Source organism: Aspergillus pseudonomiae (assembly GCF_009193645.1).
Source record: "Aspergillus pseudonomiae strain CBS 119388 unplaced genomic scaffold BDV37scaffold_150, whole genome shotgun sequence".
In the NCBI taxonomy this organism is placed as follows: domain Eukaryota; kingdom Fungi; phylum Ascomycota; class Eurotiomycetes; order Eurotiales; family Aspergillaceae; genus Aspergillus; species Aspergillus pseudonomiae.
This window is the reverse complement of record NW_022476142.1, coordinates 1-18,992: the sequence shown is the minus strand read 5'-3', so window position 1 is coordinate 18,992 and position 18,992 is coordinate 1. Positions and strand designations below refer to the sequence as shown.

The 18,992-nt window shown below is 47.4% G+C and overlaps 9 protein-coding genes across 9 annotated transcripts; 6 read left to right on the top strand and 3 right to left on the bottom strand.

Moving 5' to 3' along the window:
• Positions 1-184: 184 nt before the first annotated feature.
• Positions 185-1,440, top strand: BDV37DRAFT_52982 (uncharacterized protein). The gene has a single exon (XM_032090834.1). It carries the CDS (start codon positions 346-348, stop codon positions 1,000-1,002), a length of 657 nt encoding a protein of 218 aa, XP_031934907.1. The 5' UTR covers positions 185-345; the 3' UTR covers positions 1,003-1,440.
• Positions 1,441-1,690: 250 nt separating this feature from the next.
• On the top strand, positions 1,691-3,025 carry BDV37DRAFT_276807 (kinase-like domain-containing protein; the record flags this gene model as incomplete). The annotated part of the gene is made up of 4 exons (XM_032085633.1): positions 1,691-1,863; positions 1,922-2,265; positions 2,340-2,590; positions 2,624-3,025. The coding sequence occupies 4 exons, from the start codon at positions 1,691-1,693 to the stop codon at positions 3,023-3,025; spliced, it is 1,170 nt and encodes a 389-aa protein (XP_031934906.1).
• Positions 3,026-6,054: 3,029 nt separating this feature from the next.
• Positions 6,055-7,057, top strand: BDV37DRAFT_265333 (uncharacterized protein). Its single transcript, XM_032083771.1, has 2 exons — positions 6,055-6,085; positions 6,150-7,057. The coding sequence occupies exons 1-2, from the start codon at positions 6,081-6,083 to the stop codon at positions 6,490-6,492; spliced, it is 348 nt and encodes a 115-aa protein (XP_031934905.1). The 5' UTR covers positions 6,055-6,080; the 3' UTR covers positions 6,493-7,057.
• On the top strand, positions 6,544-7,774 carry BDV37DRAFT_289288 (uncharacterized protein; the record flags this gene model as incomplete). The annotated part of the gene is made up of 3 exons (XM_032088423.1): positions 6,544-6,712; positions 6,767-6,818; positions 7,432-7,774. The coding sequence occupies 3 exons, from the start codon at positions 6,544-6,546 to the stop codon at positions 7,772-7,774; spliced, it is 564 nt and encodes a 187-aa protein (XP_031934904.1).
• Positions 7,775-7,972: 198 nt separating this feature from the next.
• BDV37DRAFT_52952 (F-box protein) lies at positions 7,973-9,774 on the bottom strand. Its single transcript, XM_032090833.1, has one exon. The coding sequence runs from the start codon at positions 9,609-9,611 to the stop codon at positions 8,172-8,174; it is 1,440 nt and encodes a 479-aa protein (XP_031934903.1). The 5' UTR covers positions 9,612-9,774; the 3' UTR covers positions 7,973-8,171.
• Positions 9,775-10,372: 598 nt separating this feature from the next.
• Positions 10,373-11,622, top strand: BDV37DRAFT_52947 (uncharacterized protein). The gene is made up of 2 exons (XM_032090832.1): positions 10,373-11,138; positions 11,192-11,622. Exons 1-2 carry the CDS (start codon positions 10,582-10,584, stop codon positions 11,550-11,552), a joined length of 918 nt encoding a protein of 305 aa, XP_031934902.1. The 5' UTR covers positions 10,373-10,581; the 3' UTR covers positions 11,553-11,622.
• A 1,509-nt stretch (positions 11,623-13,131) lies between these two features.
• On the top strand, positions 13,132-13,434 carry BDV37DRAFT_289285 (uncharacterized protein; the record flags this gene model as incomplete). Its single annotated transcript, XM_032088422.1, has 2 exons — positions 13,132-13,237; positions 13,301-13,434. The coding sequence occupies 2 exons, from the start codon at positions 13,132-13,134 to the stop codon at positions 13,432-13,434; spliced, it is 240 nt and encodes a 79-aa protein (XP_031934901.1).
• A 1,339-nt stretch (positions 13,435-14,773) lies between these two features.
• BDV37DRAFT_291897 (sulfotransferase family protein) lies at positions 14,774-15,720 on the bottom strand (the record flags this gene model as incomplete). The annotated part of the gene is made up of 2 exons (XM_032089058.1): positions 14,774-14,995; positions 15,052-15,720. 2 exons carry the CDS (start codon positions 15,718-15,720, stop codon positions 14,774-14,776), a joined length of 891 nt encoding a protein of 296 aa, XP_031934900.1.
• Positions 15,721-16,670: 950 nt separating this feature from the next.
• BDV37DRAFT_291896 (Gfo/Idh/MocA family protein) lies at positions 16,671-17,921 on the bottom strand (the record flags this gene model as incomplete). The annotated part of the gene is made up of 3 exons (XM_032089057.1): positions 16,671-17,019; positions 17,071-17,802; positions 17,857-17,921. The coding sequence occupies 3 exons, from the start codon at positions 17,919-17,921 to the stop codon at positions 16,671-16,673; spliced, it is 1,146 nt and encodes a 381-aa protein (XP_031934899.1).
• Between the last annotated feature and the right edge of the window lie 1,071 nt (positions 17,922-18,992).

Sequence of the window (18,992 nt, the reverse complement as noted above, 5' to 3'; positions counted from 1 at the left end):
AGGCTATGGCAGCCCATATTGAATTCGTCCTTTATGCAGTACAATCACACTCCTTGAATCTTTTTGTTTACATCACTCGTTGAACTTTTTCATTCACGTCACTCCTTGAGTCCTTTTATTCACAATATCTCTTGAGTCTTTTTTTTACATTACTTCTTGCATATTTTCGTTCATATTGTTCCTTGAATCCTTTTGTTCACATTATCTCTTGAATCTTTTTGTTCATATCGTTTCCTGAATCCTTTATTCACATTATCTCTTGAGTGTTCATATTTATATTACTCCTCGAATCCTTTCGTTCACGTCACTCCTTTAGATCAATTTTATAACAAGTGTATCTACACCATGTTCCGTGAACTTGCACTTGTTGCTGCTTCAGCATCTATGGCCTTTGCTGCCACCATCCCCGTTGTCGCCCGGGGCACAGGTGCGGGCGTTACTCCTCACGACCAGTACTCGTCCTCAGTCGGCGTTGTCGGCTGCAAGATCAACACCAACCGTGTGGCCTATTGGCCGAGCGCAGTCGACTGCAACGACATCTGTGTCAAGGTTACCTACAAGGGCCGCTCCCTCAACATCCTCAAGATTGACACCTCTGGCGGCGCGTACGACATCTCGTACGACGCTTGGAACTACCTCGGCTTCGGTAAATCTGCGAAGGACGACCCGCAAACTGGAGGAGCAATTGATATGACGTACAAGGTCGTTGACCCTAGCGAGTGCGCCGATCTCATGGACAACGGCAAGCTGCCCCTCTCGGCAGCCAACAGCATGGGCTTTGTTTCCTCGTGTCTTAGCCAGCCCGACAGTTTTGTCGCCCAAAACCACGTGCTCTACAACATCGCCGACCCTGTCTGCCACTATGGCATCGACGAGGTGTGCACCCTCGACCTCTCTGTCAGCAACCAGCCCTCGTGTCCCAGCGGTCTCGGCAGCACCGCTCGACTGGACGAGCCGGTGTATAACATCCAGTACGGAACCGGCAAGGAGGTTGTCGCTTAAGAGCATTCTCCCTGTCTTGCGGAGAGCTGTATATCCCTGTCTCAATGTACATAACCAAATATACTAGAATGCTCGATATTGTCAACAGTATCACAAACCCAAATGCCCGAGAGGCTGCGAGATAATTTTATCCCGGGTCGGAAAGTTGAAACTGCTATAGGGCGAAGTCTTCTGAGTTGGGTATACTCGTAAAAAGGTTATCCAACCACGAAGAATCATCGGTCAGAGCCTGGGTATCCCCGTAGCACTTTGATTCAAGGAAGGTGAATGGGTGTTAAGGGTAGAGCCAATCTCGAGAATATCCTTGTTCTCTCGTCACTGGTGTAGAACAATCAAAAGGTATGCCACATCAAGCCCCCTTCTATGGCAGTGCTACACCAGATATATCTTACCTGGATCAGCATCGACAATGTATAGCGCAGCAATTTGAGGGATTTTCGACTGTTTCCGCGAGCCGTAGGCAAACGATGCGAAGGGGGATATTGGCAGCGTGATGCCACAGAAAATCCCGGGCTACCATTCGCTGAGCGGCTCGTAAGTCCTCCGCGGCAGGGACAAGGCCCTTGCTGCGTGATGGTGTATTAGTAATTGTTTTATGCCGCCGTTACCGATGCGATACCCACTGAAGTGTCAACTTCCAATACTCGCATTTACGACGAACCTTATAAGATACGAATCAGCCTACAAAATGCCCCAAGACGCGAAGACTGCTATCGAGGAAGGCACGCAGATGTACCGCCCGGGAGGGTTTCACCCCGTGTACATCGGCGATGTATTCAAAGACCGGTACAAAGCCCTCAATAAGATTGGATACGGTGTCTATTCAACAGTCTGGCTGGTGCGAGACCTAGAGCCGGCACAGTGAGTAAATAAATATGAAGTCACGAACAGAAACAATACAGCTAATCCAGACACACAGATCTGGCCCTGAAAATGAGTTCCGAGCTCTCAAAGTGCTCAGCGCTGAATGCTACGAAGGCAAGGAAGTCCCCATCTTCGAACGGGAAATCTTGACCCATCTCCGACACGGAGACCGCCACCAGCTAGGGTACAATCATGTCTGCCATATCCTTGATGACTTTGAGCATCGTGGACCCAATGGAACCCACGTCTGCCTTGTCTTTGAACTAATGGGCGAGACGTTACGGAGCTTCGGCGCCTGGTTCGCGGAAAGTAGACTTCCAAACTCCGTGATGCGGAGGTTCACCATCCAGCTCTTGCTGGTTCTCGATTTTGCTCACGAACATAATGTCATTCATACCGGTATGAGGATGCTGTCCATGTGTTCTGGCTTAGTCAGGTGCCACTATGCTGATATCCTTCCAATTCTCCATCAGATATCAAACCAGATAACATTTTCGTCAAGCTCAGGGACTATTCCTTGATAGAATCCGGTTACCTGGCCGATGTTGCGGTTCCACTGCAGGATCGGTCCGAGGAACAGTACTCTGTTGTGCCCTCAACACCTCTACGCCGCTACTACTTCAACGAAGCTGACAGTAGGCGCGCTGCCGAGTTCGACATTGCCCTGGGAGACTGGGGCGTCTCTAGCTGGACGGACCGACATCTCTGCGGTCTGATCCAGCCCGTGGCCCTCCGATCACCCGAAGTGCTGATATAGGCGCCGTGGGATGCAAGCACCGATTTCTGGAACCTAGGGGCTGTCGTGCTCGAGGTCTTTCAGGCGGTTCGCATGTTCAGCGGGTCGGTCCCCCCGGACGGTCATTATGAGCTCAAGGAGCACCTAGCGGAGATTGTGGACTTGTTTGGGCCCTTTCCCAATGAGCTTTTGGAGAAAGGCAGTGAGAGCCTGGTCCAAAACCTCTTTGATGGTGATGGCTGGATCAAGGACGCGCCACCAATGGATCCGCCGGGACTGGCGTCGGAAGCCTTTATGCCAGGCCTCGACCAAGAGCTCCGGGATGAGTTTGCCTCCTTTCTGCATGCGATGATGAAGATCAATCCCGCTGATCGGGTTTCGGCAGAGGACCTTTTACGACACCCCTGGTTAGACGCACTTTAGAGAAGCTCCGCTGGATATGAGTTGTCCTAGGAGCACGAAGAGAGGATTCCATTTCGTAGCCCTAATATTAACACCACTGATAACATCGCACAATTACGTACTTACAGCATCACTAAACAATTGTAGCCGTGCTATTTTCAAGGCTCTCTGCGGCGAAGTCTGGGCCTCTTATCTTTGAAAGTCACATGGAGCCGTTTTCTGCTGCAGGGACCGGAAAGAGGACGAACTTTGTCGCATTCCTTCCGCATCGCTCGCACTGGGTGCAGCTGTAATAATACTTGGAATGGGATCGACACGCCGGCATTAGTTTCCCGCTGCAGGCGTGTGTGACCCTTGCGTGCAATGTGAGGGATAGGCATATTAACTCGGACCAGGGATCCAGTGGTCCGTATATGTCCCTCCATCGTGCTATAAGTACGATCTGACGCATCCTAGCGTGAGACTGGCTCATAATATCCAATGTACTCCACGATTCGTGGCAGGAGCTGAGATGTAATGGAATATTCAGCATAACCGCATCCAGTCATGCCCTCTCCCCGATAATAAGACTAATCAAACCCCTACTGGTCAATCGCCTGCCTGTTGAACCTCGGCATCACGGCAGAGCAGCCTAGTTTCTTGTCCAGTATGATTGACGAGCATCCATCATGAGAGGCAGAGCATTTAGATGTTGTCTACAGGCGACCGGCAGTCGGCTATAGCAGATTCCAAGGATCGCATATGTATACAATAGCGGCACCCCGTTCATGCAGTGGTATATCCCACCAAGAGATCACAGTAGAGTCAAGCTGCTGAAACCTAAGAATATCTATCTCTTCCCTCGTCGTTCTCGGTGGGCTCTGCCTGTTGACAGCATCAAGATAATAGCCTCTACAACTCGAACCCTCCAAGGTTGTCGAAGTTCGGCTCCTGTCAATGGTATCGAGCAGCAGCGTTAGGTCTGGTACTACTGGCGTGAATCTACATGAAGTTGGCTGTATCGGTCCGAGGCTTAGTGAATGATAAGAGCCAAGTTCACCTAGTGGATGGAGTGAGGTATCGTTCTTTGTAGACCGGCCATTCAATGTCTCCCTTTTCTTTGTCTAGATGCAAGCCACGTGGCCAAAGCGCATAATATGCTGCCCATTTGAACAAACTAGGACCTAATTGTGGCTTTGACTCTCCCAGGCCTTTAATGTGTCCGGAATATGAATGCGCCGTAGCCAATGCTCCTCGGTCGCACAGTCCAGCTCATCTCCTCGCCTTCAGATATCCATGAGCCTGATCTAGTTGTGTTACTAGCTCATCATAATACCAGCTGAAACTAAATGAGCGCCATCGTCCGTTCCTGATTTGACGACGAATAACCGTCCTTCTCTATCATGACGACAATGGAAAGAACAGAATGCAGGGCTGAGAGCTCCGTCCTAAGTCCCGTAGGCCCGGAGCCACCAGTTCGAATCCTGGTCCAAACCTTGACCCATTTGGTTCCTGGTCACCGCAACTTTGAGCGCACATATTTTATATTGAACCGTATATGCCAGCACCGCTGGATCTGCGATTTCAGCACTCCAAAATTCCGCTAAGCCGCATACAATGACCAATTTGCCTTCAACAACCAACGTTGCTTCTTCCTAGTGGATTATGGGAAATCTGAAAATGATGACGATGTGCCTGTACTCTCCTACGAGTGGACGGGAGAATCTCTGTAAGGTTCTGTTTAACTCAATAGCCTTTGTGGCTAACACCAGCCGCGCAGAAAATCACTACCACAGTTAGCCAAAGACCTCAAGATCCAGACCAAACTTAGAGAAGACGTTCCTTTTGATTATATGAACTGAACAAAGTATGAAAAGCTTCCGATACGCAAGCTTGTAAAAACAAAGGCTTCACTGTGAGGAGAATCTTTTGGCATCTGAGATGGATCATATGAGAGAGACCCCGGAGGATTTAGAGTGGCTCAAGGCTCACCTCAGGCCTAGGCTCTGGCGTAAACTTGTGGCTGAGGTCAATGCCAACAAGCCTCCTGGTACCTTAGATATTCAAGAATAACCGTTTTGAATGTTAGTGAGAATCGCGTGAGAGGTATCGGTTCACATGAAAGTGGTAAATCACTGATTTGAGGAGTATTTCGACCGTGAGTAGCGTCGCTATTGCAAGAGACAGGTGTTGCACAGATCATGCGTTACCGTGTTCCCAGAGAAAGCTAATCAAACATCACGATGCACTGGGAGGTAATCATCTAGCTTGCTGCCGACCCCTTCTATTTTCAATTGTCGGTCAGTACGGATCCCATGGTTGGATCGGCTGCGAGGAGCCTTAGACTTCTGGTCCTTGGGGTCCCTCCCTGATGTTTACCCTGAGGGGGTGGACAAAGACTAGCATCTTATTTATCTCAATTACCGACAATCTATATATCATCCTCAGTGTCGGATACCGTCCCTAGCTCTCGCAATTTGAATCAGATCCCCCAATTCTTAACCAGATACATGAAACCCAGACTTGTATAACCCAGTTTAATCGTGGCACTCATGCTGGAGTTTGCAACAAAGCGTAATGACTGTAGACAATGCCTCCAAGAAACCGCGTTTGTCGGGTATTTTGCCTGATAGTTGTCGAATACTCCTTTTGTTGTCTACGTGTATCCTGCCAGACCCGTTCTGATATATATTTTGGGATGGTGCGAGATCACCTGACTTGATCAACGGCGTCCTTCACCCCTGGCGACTTCTTTTAGCGACCAGAACATAGCATGCGCAAGTCTACATGAGATTATTCTACTATCTTTTCTCTCCACAAATTACCACACAGCAAATCTACCACCCTTTCCTTAGGTCATGTTCTCGTCGCTTCTGCGATCTTTGCCGCAGCTTCGGCCGAGATGAAAACCACTGAATTTCTCCACCACTGACTTCGTTGGATACCTGAATGGTACAAGATTGAAGAGGAGACTCTTCCATATTATACCGCCTCACAGTATTATCCAACTGGAATAGGCGAAGTCATCAAGAACCGGTATCAAGTCATCGACAAATTGGGATTTGGATCCACTTCAACTGCGTGGCTTGCACGGGACATGGAGTGGGAACCCTCATGATTTTGATGAATATGGCATATCTGGGATACTTATACACGGCCCTTATAGTAACCGTCGTTATATTATGCTCAAAATATTCATCCAGGCTTCTTCTATGGGTCAACAGGTGGACAACGAGCTCAATATGTATAGACATATGGAAGAAGCGTCAACCAACCATCCCGGTCGTGACGTCATAAAAACATTACTCGATACATTTTACATCGATGGACCTCAAGACAAGCATCGTTGTCTCGTGCATCCCCCATTATGGAAGAGTGTTTTAGCGTTCTTACGCCGAAATCCAGTTGAGAGGCTACCCTCAGCAGTCATCGCAGTGGTTCTTCATCGCCTGTTTCTAGCCTTGGATTATCTCCATACAGAGTGCCAGATCGCACATACTGGTTTGTAGCCCAGCATGTCTCTCCGGCTTTTATAATTCTCGCTTCTTTCCCTATTAGATATGAAGGCCGATAATATCATGTTCGGTTCCTTGTTTACGGGCCAAGACCCCACATTTGAGAGATACCGAAGTCGGGCACACCTGGCCGAGCTGATAAATCTTCTGGGGCCTCCTCCCTCCAGCCTTCTTGCTCAAGCGGAGCTACGAGATAAATTCTTTTCAAGTGATGGTAAGTGCACTAGCTGGTGAAATTTGGTGTCGGAGCTGACTAACGCTACTACAGGTGCTTTCCTCACTCCGGACTTATTGACGGATCCAGTCCCGCTTGAGAAAAGGTAAACTACTCTGGAGGGGAAATTGGAGCGAGAGATGTTCTTACATTTCATGCGTAAAATGCTGCAGTGGGAACCCAGCAAGCGTAGTTCGGCTAAGGAGCTAGCGGAGGATGAATGGATACACAGCCATATGTAAATACCGATCAAGCAGTGAACTCACATGTTGGTATGTAGTGAAGACTGCTTACGTTCCCGCGTGGGTTCTTGAGTTCACAGGTGTTAGGTACGCGAAGGAAAATGACAATTGGGAGGACTAATGGACAACGCAAACCATAAGTGGTCCACGAAGCTGCCCATGCATAGAGTTATACCTTGTAGGATTTATGGGGTACTGGTCCCCGTTGACATCGACAACCAGGCAATAAAATGCCAGGTTGGTCAGTTGGCCCCACCCTACCCCCCACCGGGCCGAGCCTTCGGGACCGGAAGGCGCCCTTCCATCCGATCAACTCTATAAATCCCTACAAAAGCTCACACTGCGAGTCCAGAAATAATTTACACGGTGAGACAACAACAACAACCACAACAACAAAAAAAAAAAAATAAAAATAAAAATAAAAAAAGGAAGAAAACAAGAAATAATAATCTGTACAATCTATCTTATTGTCAAAAGCGGCCTCCCGCGTGACCACCACGCCCTCTTCGTCGAGACTCACGAGAACGGCTCTTCCACCGGCCACATCTACCACGTCAAAGGCAACATGAAGGAAGGCATGAACTTCGAGCACCGGACTGAGCAGCTACCAGAGGATATACCAGGGTTCTATAGCAAGAAGAAGCTAGGTGTGGTAGCGATTGCAGAGTACAGGTGCGTCTTGGGGATTTGTGAGGGCATGCCAGTGCCCAAGAAGCAGTTTCACGGGGCAAGGAGGTTGTATCAGCGGGAGCCGTTGAAACGGTGTCAGGAGTGGGTTGCTGAGGCCGTCAATGCTTTGAAGGGGGAGGGGGGTTTATGAGGAGTAGTAGCTTCGGGCTGGCTTCTTTACACGGGGGGTTGGGGATGTGCTTTTTTTCCCCCAAAGCTATACTGTGTATAGTAGTACTACTACCCCAACCGCGTGTTGTTTAAGTGCGACTGAGCGGACGGGATGCCCCCTTTTCCCCTACATAATGGTCGTATGTGACAAACAAAATTGTTAAAGTTATTCATAATCTACCGTTCTGGTTGGACTTGCCATCTCGTAGACGGCGCGGGTAGATGTGCCCAATGATAGTAAAAGGCTCGTTAGGTGCGCTTACACGTGGAGAGACTCGCTTTCCCATATACTGAAAGGCTCCAGTGCTTAGTCTCCGAAGAAACTATTCTGCAAGCAGCACCGATAGGTTAGTTATACCCTTTTTACTCTGGATTCATCACTCTTCCCCATCCCAAGTGAAAGGGTCCGACATGATATCTAAGACCACGCCTGCCTTCTGAGTCTCCACAGCTAGCGTGGCATACTGCTTTTCGTCCAAATCATCCACATCGATCGGCCAGGATAGGTAGATTTCTTTAAGAGCAGGCACCTGAGAAACCTTCCTGGCGGCAAAGTCACGGAACAGCATACTGAGGGCCTTCTCCCAGCCGTCCATTCCGTGTGAGATCAAGGACAGCCGAGATACCGAAGCAGGTATGAGGTCACCCAGAAATAGATCGAAATAGTTTGATTGGTGTTCTCCTGATGCGTGGAGAGTGCAGGTTGTGATTTCGAGGGGAAGCTCAAGCTTTTCCAGCCGACAAAACCCGCGCATTGACACTTTGCCCGGAGTAATTGAGCCGCGCATTTCATCAATCGAGATAGAAAGCTCCACGAGGTGGCTCCCGGTCTCGCGCTCGATTGCTGTAACAAATCGGCAGAGATCCCAATCCTCAAGGCCACCGTTGTTGTTTGTGGTATGCGAGTATCTCAATGTCTTGAGGTTTGGGGTATGTTTTAGAAAGCCCGCTATGGCCTTGTCATCAATAGAAGCGCTCATAAAGTGAACTGCTTCAAGTGCTTGGAAGCCATTGGGCAGATATGCAGACGTGATGGCCCCATATCCGTCGCCTGTGCCTACGCATCCGAGACCCCAGAAGGACCGAACGTACGGCAAGGTGAGGAAACAAGTTGCCCAATCTAGATGAAAACTTTTATCAACATCACGCGAGGCTGATACCTCGAATCTTGTGACTTGGGCCATGCTCGGCTTGCGGTGAGGGATAGGTGCCCGCCTTGATCGGCGCATAATAACTTCGAGAAGCTTGTTAGTTGCAGCAACTGGTTTCCACTCTCTTGGTAACTTGAGAACCTTAAGATTGGGTAGGAGTGTCAAAACAAAAGCCGCAGCATGTTGTGAATAGCGGGCGGCGTCAAGATCATCTTCAATGGCTGCGTAGTATTCCTGCCATTCAAGGCCTGCTTCCCGTAAGTATGAAGACTCAGCTAGCAGTTTGGTCACAGCTTTATCACGACTGGCATCGGTGGCAAATGTGCGGAATATGCCCGTGGTGAATTGACCGTCTTTCTCAAAATCTGCCTCTCCAATGTAGTGGGCTACTGTCGGCTCGACCGCGATGCGTGCAATCAAATTAAAGGCAGAGCAGGCTGTGTAGGGAAGGCTGAGCAAGGACAGCTTATGCTGGACCATTAGATCTGTCTTGCCGTACTCAAACTTCTCGAAATGCCAGCGTAGTCGATTGTGGTGCTTAACATGCGGAGTACAGAGTGCATACAGATGCTTGCAGGTTAGGGCCAAGCTCTCAAACCCCTCCGGCAAGGAGTGTAGGATAATATTTTCGAGGAGCTCATTTGGCAACTGCGTGAACACAGCCATGGCAGTGCTAGGATTTGGATGGAAATGACCACAGGCGCGAGGCGAAATTCCCTTTGACCATCCGACGAAACACTATCAAACACCGAGCGGCGCGGAAGAATCACTACCAGAGTCACCTGACAGTATTTGCCTACTGCAAACAAAAGCTGCAGAATACTACCTTAGTAAGGGGCTGGGGGGATTTTAGCGTGTGGGATAGGACCCACCAACACACCAGCTGCGGTCCCGCGGAGTATAAGTATCCTCCGAATACGCATCCAGATTCCACGCAAGGAGATCGATCTTAAACGGCCCCCAAATTGTCAGTCGATCCTGCCGGTCTGGGACATGTGTCAATCTGCATATGCCGCTGCTTCTTTGCAGTTCGGACCCGACTTGCATCCGACCGTAGATCTTGAAGAAAATCCTTGGTGTATTTTGTCAACATATTGTATACCTGGGAACCGGTGCTTCGCCCAGGCGATGTCCATAAAAGCCAGACCGGTCCCGTTGATGCTGGAGGAAATCAGCTCAGTGCAAAGTCTCTCATTATTTTCCATTGCCATTGCTTAGCAGATCATATTCCATAACGGAGTAACCTGCCCACCATGCATATACTCCCTTACATGTTACCCGTTTTCCTGACGGCGTCGGCAGCCAGCATCGCCCGCAGTACAACGGAGCATGTGGACGATATCATGGTGTACCGTGACGGGCCTACTGCCGATGGATCGGCAGGCATCGGTGTCGAGTTGGAGAGTCCATTCTTCAAATTTGCACACCCAGGCTGTTCGATGGACGACACCAACGCGGCAAAGAAAGCAGTGGTTGACAAACGTCAGGGCACAAACTGGTTATTGACGGCCGACACGGGGGTTGACCCCGGAAAACTCAACGCCGAGTTCATTTTTGACGGCCAAAAAATCAAAGTCGGGACTGGAGAGCTTGCAAAGGCTGGAAAAGCAGCAGCAGACGATCTGGTAAGAATTGCATGAAGCCCCATCCTAACTTCTGTCCTATTAATCCGCGTCGCCAGATAAAATGGTACCCTTGGCAAAAACCGCAGACTGAGGTTCAGATTACGAATAACAAGTGCAACCCATGGAAAATTACTAGCCCAACCAGCAAAGATAAACCAGACATTGTGCCGTGGGACCCTCAGGTCACTGCGCCAATGCCCCTTGAGGCACTGTACAGCATTATGCAGATGCATAAGAACAACAAGGCCCACGTTCTCAACGGGATTATGCTTAGAACAGACTATTTTATCCTCGTTACAAAGCAATACTTCACCCCTGTCAAAGAAATTAAGCCGGCCGCGCTTTCTGATGACGTGCTTGCATTCTGCTCCTTGGTCTTATCATATGCGAAATCCTTGGACGGCAAACCACTTAAGCCAGACGAGAGTCCTAAGCTGCGCACGCCCTTTATGCCTCGAAATGATTTTGTGACACTCTACAACCAAGTCGAGTCAAAGCTCAAGGGGATTCCTCTTTTGCCTCTTTTTGAGAAGCTCGCATGCTACAAGGTGTCAGCTGGCAAGCTTGCGTAAGTAATGTCACATCTCCTCTTGCTCCGTTTGCCCAACTGACAGATTGCAGGCTTGACAAGAAATTCTGTACCGGGACGGCCAAGGCTCCAGTGCCGAATAAGGAGTTTGCCGGCCTCACGTTCAAAAATACGGCTTCCAAGTCTCCTGACGCCACCCTGACCGTCAAGGCCTGGATTGAAGGCATTGCCGCCAAGAAAGACTTGCTTACTGCCTTTGACAAAACTATTGACGGTTCAATTGGAGGCCTTGGATCCAAGACGGAGAAGATGTACCAAGGGACTCGCAATGTGCCTTTGTTCGAATTCCGAGACCTTAAGGACATCAAAACTTCCGAAATCGAGAAGTTTATGACTCAGGTCGACACGGCTGTCCAAGATCTCCACAAAAAATACAAAGTCGCTCCTAAATAAAGTCCGCGATCGCACATCAGTGGAATCCTGCTCCTTGGATTGAAGGCGACCGGCGGTGGGGGGAGATTCGGTCCCATAGATCTTTCTTATAGTGGCTGTATTATTATTAGAATTGTTTGTATTGTATTATAGTTACATATATTAGAACATTTATATGGAAACCTCAATTTTATAATTCCATAATCCGTGGGACCCTCTTACAGGATTAATTAATCTTTTCGCTCGTGCTGCCGTAGTGACATAAATAAATGGAATATACACTCCTATATGAGCCCAAATTTCTAGAACAACTGTAGATATTCTCCTCTATCCATTGTCGGTCTAGTGAGGGTACTCAGTCTAACAACCAGATCCATGGAACAATAGACCTAGGTATTTCTGGGCCTATTCCTGCTAGCCCACGTCAAAAATTGATGGAAAAATTTGAACCCCTTCCAAGGTTAGTTATACACTGCACAAGCCACGCACTAATAGTAAGTCCAATCAGAGGCCTTCGGAGGCCTTCGCAGGCGTTCAGGGGAAGGATTGAAGATAGGGCGGTACTGGTGCTAAACCCGTATCAGCTAAAGAATAGAAAAAAGTATAATGGAGATATACGTATTGCAGACTGGATTCGCTAGTGGATTGGGCAGCATTGTACTGTTTCTTTCTGGCTAGATAAAACCTGCCGGGGTAGAATAATTACCTACGGATATCTAACAGTACTCCAGACAAAACCATGCACTATATAGCCTTGTTATATTTCCCCTCAGGCATTGACTAGGGGATTCTGCCTTTGCATTAGACGAGTATAACAGAACAAGAATTAATCTCAGTATTAGATTCTGCTATCATGGGTTCGAGGTTTATCCTCTACTGATTCGCCTACGTATCCTTACCTAGTTGACAGGCTGTGTACCGGGTGTAAATGTCGATAAAGCTGCTCAGTACCGCCAATGGTTGTAGATATCTATGGTCGTAGAGTGAACCAGCGATCAAACTACTAGATAGAAGGATCAAGGCGCAGATAGTTCAAACCCAAGAAATTCTTGATCTCGACTTGGAGGAAAGACCCTGCTGTTGTCAGTTGGCTAAGAAGGTACCAAACGATAGCAGTCTACCCCTGTCACTGATCAGTAAGCGCTGTGCTGTTCCTGTAGCACTTTGTTTTGCATGATGAATAATAACATTGGACTAACTAGGTCTTGAGGACTTGTGTCCATTGTTGTGTGGTTACAAGCCGTTTCTTCATGGCCGAGGTTTGTCTTAATCCATGTGATCGACTACTTGAGGGTAAACTTGGCGATGGGTAAAAGAACAAAGAGGAGACTTTGTTTTGAGAAGGGGCCATAAAAGAAATGGGGAAAAGACAAAGAACAGAAAAAGAAAGGGCGGGTGAGGGGAAGCTGCTTTTGTAAGCCAGAAGAGAAGCCAGCAAAGTGGTTTTCTTTGCTCCATTGCTTCTTCTGTGTTCCTTTCGTCACTGTATTTCAACTCCGACCTCTCATTTACTTTTGCTCTCATATGCCAAGCACCCCCAATGTATTCTCGATGTTATAGTTCAAACCAAAGTATTGTTAAAGCTACTTGGATATACATCATGACTACTTCTCCTGCCACGAGTCTGTGTCAAGCTTTGGATTTTCAGCCGTCCAGCGGCCCCTTAACCACGCTGTCGCTCCCCTCAGACATTGGCATTGGTAATGGTACCTAACAGACATCCTACCTCCTCCAGAATTTTCCTTTTTGAGCGCAGACTGACTCGCCAGGCTGGGTTACAGTGACAATTGGAGGCTACGTGATCGGAGATAACACCGTCGGCTTTGTGATTGACACAGGTCGCAGTGTGATTTTGTCGAAGCTTTCGGGTAGTGCTGAGAAGACTTTATATCTCAAATTCTGAGCTACGGCCCAAGAGAAGTGAATTGTTTCACCTCGAATACCTCATAAATCAACGAGAACTACAATTTATTGGTAAATATTAACAACGGTCTTTGAACCTAGATCAGATGTGATCTAGACTTGGCGGATGATCTTCTAACCATACTACCTAAGAGTTGAGGAGTCACACAAAGCTGACCGATCTACACTTGTGATCTGCCTCCCATATATCTAGAAGACTGTACTGCCTTTCAACTGCGGCTCTTGTTAGAATATCAGCGAAATGCCACTATGGCGATATTAAGCACTACTATCCTATGGCAAGTGGGAAATATCACATAGTTTAACTGACAAGCAGTCATTTAAATTCTTGTTATAATGAGTAATTTAGGTGATAATATCATCTAGACACTGATCGGCATAGCCAAGGCCGCAGCCTCCATCGATGGAACACAGTAACCCACAGTGCCACCTCAGATCTCGTATTGAGTGCGGTATACTCCATACCTTTCACACGATTGTCCACACAGCTATTACCATTTGGATTGAAAGTTAGATATTACCCAGGATACGTACAGCCAACAGTCTAAAGTCCTACGACTCTTAGCAAAAGTACACTGCTCTTCAGGCGAACGGACGTTGATCGAAGTAGATGACTAGGAAGGAAATATCATCTCCTCTCACCTTCTTAATCTGTACGTGTGGTTGATGTGACATTTGAACGATTACGTTTGCTTCGCGGGGAGAAAGTGCCTTGCTAGCGGGGCGCTAAGGATATAAGTTCTTGTAAACTACACCAGCGATATTGCCTACTAGTGAACGAAAAAAAGAAAACGATGAAGGCAGCATACATTATCTGCATAAGCATTTCCTCTGGATATCTACTGCAACCCCCCAGATCAACCCATCGGCTAGTCCCACTCCTTACGGCACTACAAACAATAGAAATGTGTTAATATCTGAGTCAAGAACTGTTCAAAATCCCCCAGGCCAGATGAACAACATACACATATTACGCAACGTGGATTGTGCACTGAGCAATCACTGCACTATTAATCACACCGTAACAATCCGTGATTAAGTAGTCTTTCCTTCCAGTACCATATAAGGATCTTCGGTCGTTTCATATGACCTGTAAATATACTAACAAATTCGCTTGCTGTTCCAGCTTATTCACGCTGGATGAGAGACGCCTTTTGGAATCCCGTTACCACCTTCGTCCTTGCACGGCAATTTCGCATTCCTAAACGAAGACTAAAAAACAAGGTCAACGTTTTCTGTTGAGCCTGAGTGTGGAGTGGTTCAAATCGACATAATTCAAACTCTCTAATTGAAAATCCATTGCATATATTGATTCTAGGTCATTTTAGAAGGAGGTCACCCAGCCTCGTCACCTTCGGGATCCGTCCCTGCCACCATATCACAACAGCAGTGGTGATCCCGCCCAGAGTCAGGGCGGTGAGAGTCACGTTGCGCAGACATTGCACGGAGCGCTTTTTGATGAGTTTATTTGCGCGCTCGGCGTAATCGCCGGGATTATTGGTCCGGGGAAAGGGCTCGTTCGGAACAGGCTTGTCGAGAAACTATTTCTATCGTTAGCTATCGTTTTGAGAAAAATCCAGATTATTCCAAGTCATACCTTGCAAAGCGGCTCCCAGCCATCCTCGACGGACCACTCAAGCAAATTATCCTTAGCCACCATCCCCCGGACCATATTGCAGTGGTCGCGATACACCCACTTTGCGTTGCGCTGGATACCGTCTTTGGTGGTGCCGCTGTGAAAGATGCCGGGATATCCATCTCTTAAGTAAAGACTGTACAGCCAATGAAACTCTGCGGAGAACCACTGCATCGCCCACATCACCCATGATTGATCGGCCTCTTCGATGATAGTTTTATTGATGCTCCGGTACCAGGCGTTGGAATCGGGACGCACGTTGAGGACCACCTTGGCGTCTGGGTAGGCGGCGAGCAGCTCGGGAGCAAATAAAATACACAATGAGTCAACCACCGCTTGACTATCACCGACGAGAATGTCGAACTCCGCGCTACTAATGTGCACGTCGCCATCGCGAGCCCCTTTGTATTTCCGCCGCACTAGCTCAGCACAGAGTTGCAGCTTGCTGCCATCTGGCTCGAAGACCAAGTCCCAGCCATGATATGTCTGCAGGCCCAGAGTTCGCAAGGCCACGCTTAACGACTCGGTTCCGGTGCGTGGCAAGCCCAAGCAAAGCACCTCGACGGGCTTGGTGCGTTTGTGCGGAGCCGGCTCGGGGAATCCGTAGAGTAAACGTTGGAGGGCGTACATTGGGGCTCCAAAAAACATAAAGCTGACGTGAGCTTAGGAAGAACCCTGGGAGAGGGCTTCCACATAATAAGTAGTAGCTATGGTCGGCCGCATGATTCTTAGAGCGGGTCGATTGGGGGGCCTGAGTATGGGCTTGGGGGCCTGATGTTTGGGGGTCTGAGCATAATTCCCCTTGCTTTGTATCGATTTTACCAGACCTTCTTTATGAAAAGAGAAATATAGATACATATATATTTATACGAGAAGATTTTGGTGTGTTTTCATTATGCAGCGATTCACTAAACCCTGAGATAAAAGGAGATTTGACCGGGATGGGTGGGTAAGAGCAAGAGTATGGTGCTTTGAATGCTAAGCAACTTGGGCGATAACGCGTGGGTAATGTGGAACCACCAGGCAGAGACTGATTGGTGACGGCAGCACACGAACTAGCCAATAAAAGCTATCCTGATGGCCAAAGTGCTGCTAGGAGAACGCAGGATCGAACATTCATGACGGTAAGAAGTCTGGTTCCAATTTACACACTACTTTAGACGGTTAGCAAGATCTCCAAGCTATACCGACGCCCTCTCAAGTTTCCCAATACCCGGTAATGAACTGCTGTTGCGGGTCTCTTTAGTAGCATTGACGAAGCCATCGTTGCTCACGATCTTGAACAGTACCACTAGCTGCTCTTTCCAATCCCTGGCCTGCCACGAAACGTCTTGTCTTAATCTTAACTGCCTTATACTTACTCATTGTCGGATGTTTCTTCATTCAGCAGAGGAGCTACAAGAACCCTGGTGCATACTAGATATTTTTGACACTGAGCCTCTTCAATTCTGAAGAGAGTACTAAGCCAATTTCCCTGCAATCGCTGCTCTTCCTTGTAATTATGTTGTCTAATGTCCACTAGTAGGGGTTAGGATTAATACTTAGGACACTCTTGATATCTGGCTATAACGCTAAGTTTTTCATGCCGTCGCAGCTTTCATAAGCATCCCCAAGATCTCGAGGTCCTGTCTAGCATCAGACGGGGTAGTTTTTGGCATCTTCCCCTCTGCGACCCATTGGTATACCTCTTTTAGCTGGAGCATGAAAGGATCCTCGTATGTCCGCCGCGTAGTGGATTCCCTATACGACCCGTCTGGTAAAGTCTCCTTAACCACCATTGTTGTCGGTAAACCTTTGATAAATGGGGAATCGATGCACATCTTCACGGTCTTTGCGTCACCAAAAATCTCTATCGAGGCGTCGAATCTTGCGACCTGATCGACACCGGACTCGTATGCAACCGCGAAGTTAGGGTATTGGAAAATTGCACTGTCATCGTTAGCCTAGCCAAGACAGTGTTTGTCTCTAAGTAAATTTCACCTCCAAAATGGGGACCCGATAGTGACACAAGGTGAGAATCCTACAACACCTTTGGGCATACCCATAATCTCCCGCATGGCACTCAGATCATGTGAACCGAGGATAGAGAGCATCTCCCACATTATATTCGTCTCCTTTGTGACGGTGATTCCAAGCTCCGTTTGAAGGGCTTGCTCTATGTCGTCAAGTGTTTTTGTACGTAGCGTTTCGGAATCCGCCTCGCGATAATCGTTAAATATCCTTGGATACGTTCCAGATTGCTCCACGAAGACAGAATTTGGTCCGATAATATCTCGGACACGAGCATAACGTATTTGTCCGATTGTTCCAACCTCTTTGACTGCGTCGACAAAAGCTGCAGCGTATCTCCTCATGTAACCAATAAATACTCTGGAGCCACCTGCCGCCTTGTCCGCAGCTATAATACGGTCCGTATCTTGCAAAGTTAGAGCTATTGGCTTCTCGATAAAGACGTATTTCTTTGCTTGCAGCGCGAGTACTGCGTCGGATGCGTGGAAAGCATGATTATTTGCTATCAATACTAGTTCCACTTCCGGCGCATTGCAAAGTTCTTCGACATTTCGGGTAGACTTAGGCCTCGAGTTACCTGCGACTTTGAGCTGACTATGTCTCATAGCTTCCTCAGAGGCATCGCAAAGGTATGTAACCTGAAATAGATGGGACAAGGAGTTCAGAGAGGGCACATGGACGACTTGCGTGATCATACCACACCTACAAACAATTAGCACGCCTTCTGACTGGGAAGTGTTAATCATTCCAACCGACCCTATGATACCAACTTTGACGATACGGCCACGTGGCGTAGCTTCGGTAGACTTCATGCCAAACATTTTCAAGATTGAGGAATGCTCTAGGACGCTCGAAACCTTTCTTATTCGTGTATAGATTCAGCGTGAGAAAAGGAAGCAAATACTCAAGTTGATCTTAGGTTTAATTGTATCTCTTTCTTCCGTACAGAGACACTAGACGTAGATGAGCATGCGGATTGAAGATTCGGGTTCTCGTGTCTAGTCCGATCGCTCCGGATGGAGCGGAGATAGTAGTGCCCGTCAAGTACTCGCTGGTTGACATAGTTTCTGGACGAGACAGGCTTCCAAGGTAATAGGAAATGCACGGACCTACGCTCGATGTGGAGAAGGGTCTCTTGGCTAGCTAATCTTTTCAGTCCTACCTATACCATTTTTGAACAGCAAAGCGCGTTGGAAGTTTGATGACAATTTCATCGTTTCCTTAAGTTGAAATCCGTTAAACCTCTTCGTAAGGGGGTCAGATATTCAATCCCTGTACTGTCTTTGTGGGCTTCAGTACAGCCATAACAGTTTATTTTGGCTGCGTTGAGAAACGGCAATGCACTTAACCAGAAGTTCTGATATATCTTGCACCTCCCTTTTTAGCGGATAAACAAGGGTATCTTACACCCTAGTATATGGGATCTCTGGGGTCGAGGTTGGCCTTCCGCCCCCCCATTGGCCCAGGTTTGGTGTTCCCGCGTGCACCCGGCATGGAAAGTGCGTGGTAATGCATCCACGTCCGCTCCTTTTGTTTAGTCAGCGGTCTTGCTCCCTCTAATCCAGAAGGGGTGAAAACTTAAATATTGGTGTTTTGATAGTAGGGCTTCCTATCTATAGTAAATTAATTAGGATTTTCTATTTAGTAATATATAGATTTTTATATTTTAATTAAAAATTATAATTATCCTTAATAAATAGAATTATATACAATAAATATTAATTAAAATATAGAATATAAACTAGTCTTAACTTATTTTAAAATTAGAAATTTAATAATATATAATTATTAAAGTAGATTAAAATCTATTATTTTATAGTATAATAGATTTAAATAAGATAATTATAAACTAGTAAAATTTTTTAATTATTTAAAAACTTTTTTTAATTATA